This window comes from Larimichthys crocea, chromosome I, assembly GCF_000972845.2.
Source record: "Larimichthys crocea isolate SSNF chromosome I, L_crocea_2.0, whole genome shotgun sequence".
NCBI lineage: Eukaryota > Metazoa > Chordata > Actinopteri > Sciaenidae > Larimichthys > Larimichthys crocea.
In genome coordinates, this window is record NC_040011.1 from 24290773 (window position 1) to 24300875 (window position 10103).

General features: G+C 37.5%; 2 protein-coding genes across 4 annotated transcripts; one reads left to right on the forward strand and one right to left on the reverse strand.

Moving 5' to 3' along the window:
- Window positions 1-2386: 2386 nt before the first annotated feature.
- On the forward strand, window positions 2387-5012 carry LOC109138840 (uncharacterized). 3 transcript variants are annotated; one of them, XM_027286005.1, is made up of 8 exons: window positions 2387-2436; window positions 2564-2869; window positions 3012-3161; window positions 3237-3314; window positions 3398-3538; window positions 3629-3687; window positions 3771-3914; window positions 4278-5012. In XM_027286005.1, exons 1-7 carry the CDS (start codon window positions 2388-2390, stop codon window positions 3903-3905), a joined length of 918 nt encoding a protein of 305 aa, XP_027141806.1. In that variant the 5' UTR covers window position 2387; the 3' UTR covers window positions 3906-3914; window positions 4278-5012. The 3 variants fall into 3 exon arrangements, with proteins under 3 accessions (XP_027141806.1, XP_019115897.2, XP_027141799.1); XM_019260352.2 differs by having other exon boundaries at window positions 3012-3314; XM_027285998.1 differs by having other exon boundaries at window positions 3012-3314; window positions 3401-3538.
- Window positions 5013-5398: 386 nt separating this feature from the next.
- On the reverse strand, window positions 5399-8214 carry LOC113747202 (uncharacterized). Its single transcript, XM_027286008.1, has 6 exons — window positions 8154-8214; window positions 7670-7993; window positions 7179-7466; window positions 6967-7095; window positions 6012-6073; window positions 5399-5914 (listed from the first exon to the last, which is right to left on the reverse strand). The coding sequence occupies exons 1-6, from the start codon at window positions 8194-8196 to the stop codon at window positions 5792-5794; spliced, it is 969 nt and encodes a 322-aa protein (XP_027141809.1). The 5' UTR covers window positions 8197-8214; the 3' UTR covers window positions 5399-5791.
- Window positions 8215-10103: the final 1889 nt, after the last annotated feature.

The following is a 10103-nucleotide window of genomic DNA, read 5'->3' on the forward strand; positions in this document are numbered from 1 at the left end:
TCTATGTTGAAAACATAATAATATATATAATATAATGTGTTTAACTCCTGGAATGAAACTCTTCTGTCTTTCTGGTCTCACAGCACTTTTTAAAGGTGTTCTGCATGTTGCCCGTGAGAACTAGCAAAGCCACATGCAATTACTGACATGTACTGTGGTGGGCCGTTTCTCAGACCTTTGACTAACCATCAAAGTGATTTACTCACGGCAGATCTGACTATGAGCTTCAACAGGATGTAGTCAGAGTGACATTGAGAGGAAAAGATACAAGAGATTTCAGAGGGCTAATTAAAGCTGAACACATAATGTGTTTTCTCTTGCTGGTTAAGGTGTTCATTCATAGAACAAGAAATCTCTCCAAATGGCCATCAACCCTTTTTGTTAATAATCAGACAAACTTCACAGTTCAGAGTCCTGCTCTTGACAGGGGCGGTACTGTGGATTGATTAGCCCCTCCCCCCTCTAACATTAACGCCCAATCAAAAAGACCAAACTGCGGAAAAGTGTGATAAAAATGGTCATTACATGTCATGACTTGTTCAGTCATTAATAAGAATGAAAAAAAGAATACATGTCATTGTTGTCATGTTATTCCACTTGTCTTTGTAAGAACAATAGAACAGCAGTGTGCAGCTTCCTGAGGCTACAACAGAGAGTGAGAAAAGGTAGAAAGACCGCCTTGTCTTCACACTTCAGTTTGAAGCCTGACCACAACAGTGCTGAAGTTTCCATGTATCATTCCACCCACCCTTCTGTTTATTCTAACTGTGTATGTGTAGTATATTTATGTACAGGGGACACAGCATTCTCAGAGAATCACTGATTTAACTGTATGTCAAACCAATCACTGATTTAACTCTATGTCAAACCTCAAGCAGTACCTTTAGTGTTAAGAACAACTTTATTGTCAGGGCAACATGTTTTGGCTTGTGGTCAGTTATATGATGACCCAGATAAAGGCCACAAACCACAACAAAGCTGTTTTGTCTCTTTCAGTCGTCTATCTATTTTTGTACTCGGTAGATCTTGTACACATGTGAACAAGAAACTCCCATCACATTTAGTAAAAAAAAAAAACACTGTTGTGACGCCTCTTGATGAGGTCTTGGGTTTAAATCTTTATCTGTGGTTTTCTATCAGGTTTACACAAACTCCCTCCTTCACCATAAAACATCCACCCATCCATTTCTTTATGCTTATCTGGGGTTGAGTTGTGGTGGCATGTCCCTTTCCCCAGTAATGCATTCCAGCTCTTTCGTGGTGTTCCCAGGCCAGATGGGTTATTTAGTACCTCCAGCAAGTTCTGGGTCTGGCTCCTGTCAGTTGGACGTGCCTGGACCACCTCCAAAGGAAGGCATCCTAATCAGATGCCTGAACCACCTTGTACATGGACGGATGAGGAACCCCCACCTTGTTATTATCTTATTTATGTTATTATTTTGATGCCAGACTTTGTGTTAAACTACTAGACCGTGTTAGATTGTCAGGTCATGGTACAGTCATTGTGAGGGTGTCCACTGTAAAAACACACCAACTGTCTACTGTGCTCTTCCTTTTGATGGATGGGCTGGCTCCCATAATGTTTATTCATAGTATAGCTCTTCTGTCTTTCCGTATTACTGTCACAAATACCTGGACTGTGGGAGGAAGCCACAGTACGCGACGAGAACCCACACAGACATAGGAAGAATATGCAAACTCCACAAAGAAAAGCTCCACACAAATAGGAAGTAATGCACTGTATATCATGGTTCAGCTGACAGCAGTGCTCTCTGCACTCCTCTGCTATGAGCTACTGATACAGGTCATTGAGGGCGTGATGCAGTATTGCCTGTGGAGCACCAAACTGCAGACTGACAAAGTTTCCTGCTACCAGTTGAGCATAGTGGAGCATTTAATTAATTTATAGCTAAAGAGACAGATATTTCCTTCAGGAGTTGGTGGCGACCAAAAGCAGAGCTAACATTTGTCAGTTTACCAAAACATGATTCCAAATGAATGCTTGTTTATCAACAATTTCATGGTAACAACTTTATGAGAGGGTAAGATTTCCGTGTTGCATATTCACAGTAAGTTTCCTCTGGCCAAACTGGCCATAAAATCGGCTTCAAAACACTGCTTCAGAAACATACAGGGGACGTCACTCAGGCTCTGTCCATCTCCTCATACCCCCAGAGTTAATTTTAGAAACCCACCATGAAAATGAAACGCTTGCTTGTTGTTTCATGTGTGTGAATGATGGTTGATATTATTTCCTCTGTGGTAGTACAGCGAAACGTCAACCTAACAAGAGGCCAATCAGGTTGCTCTAAAATACTCCCCTCCTACTTTAAATGATTATATTAAGACGATTCATCTTCTGACGCAGTCCCGTGAAGTGGAATGACATGAAAATGCTGATTATATTGTATTTCATGCTGATGCTCAGTGTGGGGCGTAAGTATATAAATTCAGATTTAATCCAGATACATATTTAAAGTATTGTCATCTTCTTACAGGAATTTAGAAGAAAACATACAATACATGACATACATATTTGTACTTTTACATCATTTCTTTTCAGGATGCGCAGATGATCAGATCTTTGAAACAATGACTGTTGGTGTTGGAGAATATGTGACACTAAAATGTCCCTGCAAGTCTTTTCAAAGCCTGTTTTGGATCAGACTTATTCCTGGAAACCTTCCTGAAGTCTTAGGAAAAGCACTTAACTCTATGGGTGTCGATTCTCACATAAGAACCACAGATGAGTCTGGAGCATTTTTTCTGCGTATTAAAAAAACAAAGCTAAGTGATACTGGAGTTTACTTCTGCGTGCAAATGCAAAACATCTTGACATTTTTGAAAGGAGCAGACCTGAAAGTTGAAGGTACAGAACAAAAATTAACTTACATACCCTAATTACCTTATTTAATCATATAAAGTTAGCACGTTTATGTAATTCGTATAAATATTTAACAAATAACCAAAACCGTTGTTTCATTTTTATGTTTTCAATTTCTCACAACCAGAACGTAACATCGCTGCAGTCTCTCCATCGGAAGAGTCTGTGACTGTGCAGATTTCAGTCCTCTCTGATTCTGAGAATAAAACATGTCCAGGAGACCAGACTGTGTGCTGTTTCAGAGCTGAATCTCATCCGAGCTTTAACGATATTCAAGGTAACAGTGTTGAAGAATATATACAGGACCGTAGGAAATGTATCTACAGCTTCTTTAAGAATATCAGCTCCTCAGATGCTGGGACTTATTGCTGTGCTGTGGCCACACGTAAGGAGATATTTTGTGGAGACAAATCAAAACCCAACACTGAAGGTAAGTGTATCTTTTTGTTTGTACCATAACAGCGTGAATTCTAAATGACAGTTAATTAACCTTAAATTGTTATTTTGTGACAGCAGTCAACGTTTGGGATTCACAGAAGAACATTACAATTCTCTCTCTGTTATGTGCTGCTTTGGCTATAAGTCTCATTGTTATAGCCTTCCTCATGTATTCAGTCATGAAACTCAAGAAGAAATCTTGTGGTTGTTGTAATGGTAAGCAAAGTTACTTAAAGCAATCTTTCAAACAGTATTTGGCAAAACATTGGATTCATGTTAATGCTGTGTTTTTATTTTATAATACAGCTGCTGTTTCTCTGCAAGCAAATGCTGTGACAGTCAGTGCCGATCACCAAAGTCAACAGGTAAAAGAAAAGATGTAGCTGGAAAGTTATCAGCATGTTACTCTCTTAATGTTGTCCTCTCATTACTACATTTACTTTCTCAGACAGATGAGGCTTCATTGGTTTATTCTGCACCAAACTTCACCAAAAGGAAAGTTGGCAAAGCAGGGACAAGGGATGCAAAAACTGACGATGAAGAGACTATCTACACAAATGTCAGAGTTAGATTAACAGCCTAAACAACAGAGGTAATGTCTGTCTGTATACTGTGTAGAAAATGTACTAAAACATGTATTATGGTATTTTAATGTAAGAATAATATTTTGTAATATAATGCTTTTGCATTAGGCCTTTACTGTAAGGATTCCATATCTTTGTATCTTTGTTTGTTACTTTGTGAGTCAAAATTTAAGTTGTTAACTCTGATTAATATTGTGAATTTTCAAGTCTGGTAACTCCCTCCATGACTTACTTCTATGTATGCGTCAGTGATATGCAATTCTATTGCTCTAATAGGTTTTGTGGTTGTATGGACGTGTTGCTTCCTTCTTGTAAATACATACACATTATGATAACTTCTAGAGAAATGTTATTATCCTTTATGCTTTTAGTATTTTTCCATCTTGAGATGACCCAGTATGACCCTGCAGGGGCGTACAAAGAGACGGCTGATGTCTGCTTAGCTTTAGGGAAGTCGCAACATTAGTGTATTAACAAACAGCTGTAACCTTTAATGCTTAATGTTGTATGACCATACATGGTTAAAAATCTTAACAATAACAAACCAATAATAAAATGAAACTTAACTTTTAACCTCCAGTGTGAATTACTGATTAAATTATATTAAAGCTTAAAGTTATGCATACTTAAGAGTGTGGATTAACAGGTGGGTGTCATCACAGCTGTCTTTTTTGAGCAACCAGACATCATTCAGCCCACCTCAGCTTTACCCACTGTTATGACTGTAGTCATATTTTTGTAGTCTGCTGTGTTTGCTTGTGTGATGACACGCCCGTGATTGGCTGCAGCTGGGAACCACCTGACAGGAGGAGCCAAGATGGTGGCCATCATGTGGACAACCAGCATTTCCTCATCCTGCTCCTCTCTCAACCAGCCACATGTCTTTTTGTGAAGTCCTTTGTTCTAGATTGGAAGGGTTTTTTTTAATAGTAGGGATGGACTGCGATTTTGAGTTGATCTTGTTTTCTCCTGTTTTGTTAGTTAGGGAGGTAAGTCTATTGTCATTTGTTTTCTGAGGTAAGTGATTTATTTTCCAGATAGAATTGTTTTGCTTGTTGTTTTGGCCTTGGTCCAGCCTGAAGCTGACACCTTAGTTATAGTTGATTTATCTGTAAGTTTTGTGAATAAATCATTTTCTTTTCATTCAAAATCTAAAACTTGTTGTACGTGGCTACTTGGGATTTGAGGAAGATGGGGCTCTTTTAGTTATGCTCTAGGCACCCCTAGACTGGGGCGTAACACCACGCACCACATCTTTGCCCAATTTTGGATTAATGGAGAGCCAGCAGTGGCGGGACTGCTGACATGGTGACAGCTTGAGCCACCACACTCACCAACAGCTCCTCAGAAACCTGTGGGTGACGTCATGGAAACTACATTCATGTTCATTTATCTATGGTGTCTCAAATCACTCTCAATATATATGGTTATATTACAGATGTCAGTGTTTGGAATACATCAGAACAAAAACAACTGGTATGTTGTTCAAACCTTTATTAACAAATGTTGATTTTGATGACATCAGAATTGATTTTAAAAAATCGTTTCCATCATGAACTATGAAGCATTCAAAAATAGTTCTTTAAATAAGATATACATGCCCCTTTGCTGTATAGAGTTTTTTATGTATTATTTTTAATAAATCCACCTAATAATTTGAAAGTAAAAGAATAATAAGCAAATACAAACACATAATATGATGCTAGGATCAGTGTACAATAAAACGTGGAACAGAAAGAGCATGTCTCTATGCTACAGTATAATTTCTATCATAAATCTTGTCATTCTCACTGAAGTTAGAAGGGAACTTGCAACATTTAATTGTTTATTTCTGTAAGAGGTCAGTACTATGAACCAACTCACAGATTTTCACAGACACACACGTTCACATTTGGCATTTAACTTGAGAATACACACTTTCTTCAGTCTCTCTCTTCTTCCTTCCTCTTGTAGCTTTTCTACCAGATAAATGCAGCGCAGCATAGTTCAGATCATCTCCACCTTCAGTCTGTGGACCAAATAAAAGGCTCATTACTCAGGATGTTGTTATAGGGTTGTGAATTATATTGATAAAACAACAAATGTGATCTGGCATCATTACTTACATTATCATTGACTGGTGGGATCGAGTTGTCGTGTCGTGATTGTGAAGAGACGCTTTCTATTCCTAACAATGAATGAAAACAGAAAAATACGTATAAAATATATAAATGATTAAAAAATGTATTTTTTTACGATGGAGCATGTGGGCCTCATTAAGAAAAAAAAAAGCATTTAAAGTACAAGAATAAAGTCTTAAATATTGAATTAATTACGAGAATAAAGTCGGAATATTAACTTCAGTAAAGTTGGAAAGATATTGGAAGATTCAAACTTCAAGGATCAATAACTCTCAAGGGAAATGTTGTTAAAACACAAAACACGCATATTTTTAACCGTAAGATAGACAAGAACATTAGTGTTTACATGCAGCCGGCTGTGAGGGAAGCGCACAGGGATCGTCTACAAAGTGCAACACCGAAAAGAGATATTACAAAAATATTCATTCAAAATATTCATTATAATACAGTGTAGTGTCACCAAACTCACTACACACTTCATTGATCCCCTACAGATTACACTACAACACTTGGTTTGAAAGAAAGGCATTTCCCATACTAAATGTTGTAGTGTAATCTGTAGCAGTTTATAGTGAAGTTATTGAATATTTTTGTAATATCTCTTTTCGGTGTTGCACTCTGTAGACGATTTTGTGTTTTAACAATGTTTCACTTGGGATTTATTGATTTTTATTTATTTTTTTTTATTATTGAAATTGTAAACTCTACAGGTGACAGTGGAACTACCGGGAATACAGACACTGATCTTGTGCTACAGATGTTTGCTGATACATTAATTAACAAAAAAAAAAAAAAAACGCAAAACAAATCTATCTATTACCTTATCCCGGAACATGACATTAAAGTTTATCCTGTGTGATGTTACACTTCAAAGATGATTCATATATGAACTCTTTTAGTCAAACAAAATATTCACATTTTTTGAGTAAACAACACTTACCTCTAAATTGTTCACATCTTGCTCTTGGAGTTCGGTAACAGATGAAAACAATATTTCCAATCACAGAAATGATCAGGCAGACCATTCCTCCTATCACCATTGCCGTAAATTTACAACTCACTGTTCGCTCTAGACAACAAAGAAGAAAAAATGTATCAATTATGTTATCAACATCTTATGAATATCGCTTCCAGTACTGAACACAGTCATACCGATTTGCCGTTTTGATCCATTTCCAAATAATATCTCCCCACATGTGGCCACAGCACAGTAGTAAGTCCCATCATCAGAGGAGCTGACGTTCTTAGAGAAGTGATAAATACAGCGTTTCTGACTCTTGTCACATTCATCATGTCTGTTTCCATCAGCGTAGATGATGTCTGGATGAGATTTATCTGATCTGGCTCTCAACCAGAACACACTGTCTTCTTCTGAACACGTCTTGCTCTCAGAGTCAGAGAGGACTGAACACTGTAGAGTCACTGAGTCTCCTGGATGGACTGGATCAGATACACAGAAGTTCCAGAAGAAAAGTTAGATCCTGGGTAAAACATCAGCTTGATAAAAAAGTATTATAACTGACCACATTTCAATTACATAGTTTAAAAAATATTGAATATTAAATTTGAAATCCTCTCTGCTTAGTGACATCAAAACATTTAAGATGATTCCAAATTGTTCCAAAAACAGATCACATAATTACCTCTTAATGACAAATAGGTCGCATTCCAAGAATTATTGATCCAGTCCATGAATGCACAGTGATACATTCCCTCATCTTCTTGTTTTGTCTTTAAAATAGTCAGACTGCTAATATTCTCATTAACTTTTGCTTCAAATCTTGAGGTAGGAAACTCTGGTCCATATTCATGATTTGTATTTGTAATAAGTGATACAATTAATTTCAGATTTTCCCCGGCACTCTGCTTGTACCAGTGAATATTTTCATTGTTCCACTTTTTTGGCAAAACACACATGAAGGTTGCAGGTTCACCAAGTTGAACTGTGGTCACTGGAACCAGTGTATCTAAATGAAATGAAACATTCAATACATAAAAAGGTTAACAATAGTTAGTGTAGCAACAATGTAAAGAACATGCAGTGTTCACATGAACCACCACACATCTGGATTGCATGCAGATACAAAAATATGAAAAAATATTTTGTCATTATTCGATAGAACTTACATCCCTGATGAAGAAGAAGCAGTGTAACCCAGAACACGATCATCTTGACACTGTCTCTTGTTTGGAGACTTGTTGGTTATATTGTGAGTGAAGGCGGTGACATGATTCTGATAGGTCAGACCTGTAAATGAATCTGATTGGTTATCACAGAATATAACATTAAAATGCATTTCCTGTCACACTGCTTTTGTTGTGGCTACTGAAGCTTTTTACCTCCCACTCTCGTCCATTGAATAAACTTTTTAAATTCAAGTTTTTCTGAATTTCAGACATTTGTTCTCAACACAGAATGCTTTTCATTTTTGTAAGGTCAAATCTAAATTATTTTTTACCCCTTTCGTTTGCCTATGTAAAGTACTTTGAATGGCCTTCAGGATTAAATGTTGATTAAATGTAGTCTTCTATATTGGTCTACAGGGGGTCTAGAGGAGGGACTCTGGGGCAAGTGGCCTAGTAGCTGAAAACAATAAGGGCTGGACAGGGGCAGAACAGGCCTGGAGGCCAGAAGTCTTTTTGTCACCTCCTGACTTGGAGCAAGGATGTGTTAGCCAAGTAGGACCACACAAGAAGAGAGCTGGGACCCAGAACAGACAGTTCATGCTGCCAACAGGAGATCAGAGCCAGATGAGAAGATGTCTGGGACGAACAATATGACCCAAATGCAGACAACAAAGACAGAACTGGTGCAGAACAATGATTTATTATTACAAAAGTGAGTGTACAAAAGCTTTTGGACATTCCAGAAAAAGTGGTCCAAAAAAGCAAACAAATCTGTAAAGACCAAGAAAACATGTCTAAAGCAGACTACAAAACAAAACAGAAAGAATGTCCTGAACACTTGAACGGAGAATGAAGACCTGAAGAACAAACTGAAACTGAAACCGTGAACACAGAAAGTAAATACACAAGAGAAGGCAAGATGACACATCTGAAACTGATCAGACTGGAAAAGACGATCAAATCTGGAGGGAAACACGACGAAACAGGAAGTAAAGTTACAGACGCGAGGAGAGGGGAGAATTACAAAATAAAACAGGAAACACTGAACAAGAGACCCAATGTCCATGACATTAACAGCACTCACATCTCTTCACAGGTCTTTTGCTGCATGTGGCAGGAAGTGCTTCTGTTTGTTCTACATATTATTTTTTTTAAAAGCACTGTTGTGCCCAAGAATAGCCAACATGAACGCAATAGTTAGGTCTTTTTTAACCAGAGACAGGTGGTAACTGTCGTAACAGCAGAGGGAGATATTAGTAAGAATTAAAACAAATTTCAAGAATTCGTAAAAATCTACACATGTACATTCTGTGATGACCAATCAGATTTAAGTTCTTTGTTTTTTTAAAACATTTTGAAATGTACGACTAGTTAGAATGAAGCAGATGTATTTAAAAGAAGCTTCTGCCAAGCTCACGCCGTACATCAGATAAGCCACTTCATAAACAGATCTGGAGGGACATTAAAGAAAACATACTCTCATATTCACATTTACACCAAAGGGAAAATTAACATAACCTTAATGTCTTTCGACTGTGAATGGAAACTCACCCAGGAAAAAGAAAAACATACCAACTTTTATTGACAGTAACAATACTTAGCTTTAACTCATAATCTTTCCCTTGATCCAGCTACACTGCTGCTGCCACAGTGACTCCTGGTCTTGTGTCTCTTGCATGCAAATGTACGCACTTATAGAGGTGGCTTTGGAGTTAGAATGCCAATCAAGAAGCATAATGTCCCTCAGCTTCTCTAGAAAAATGGTCAAATGGATTATTCTTAACTTTGCAAACAAATAAAGAAATTGCTATTGACATGGACATTGAAATCAGACTATTACTGTGAGCAGGGGACCAAAAAGTTTGTAGGGGTGCACCGATACGATCAGTCAGTATTTTATGTTGGAGACACAACCTTTCATGAAACTCAATCAATGTGTGACTAAACAGT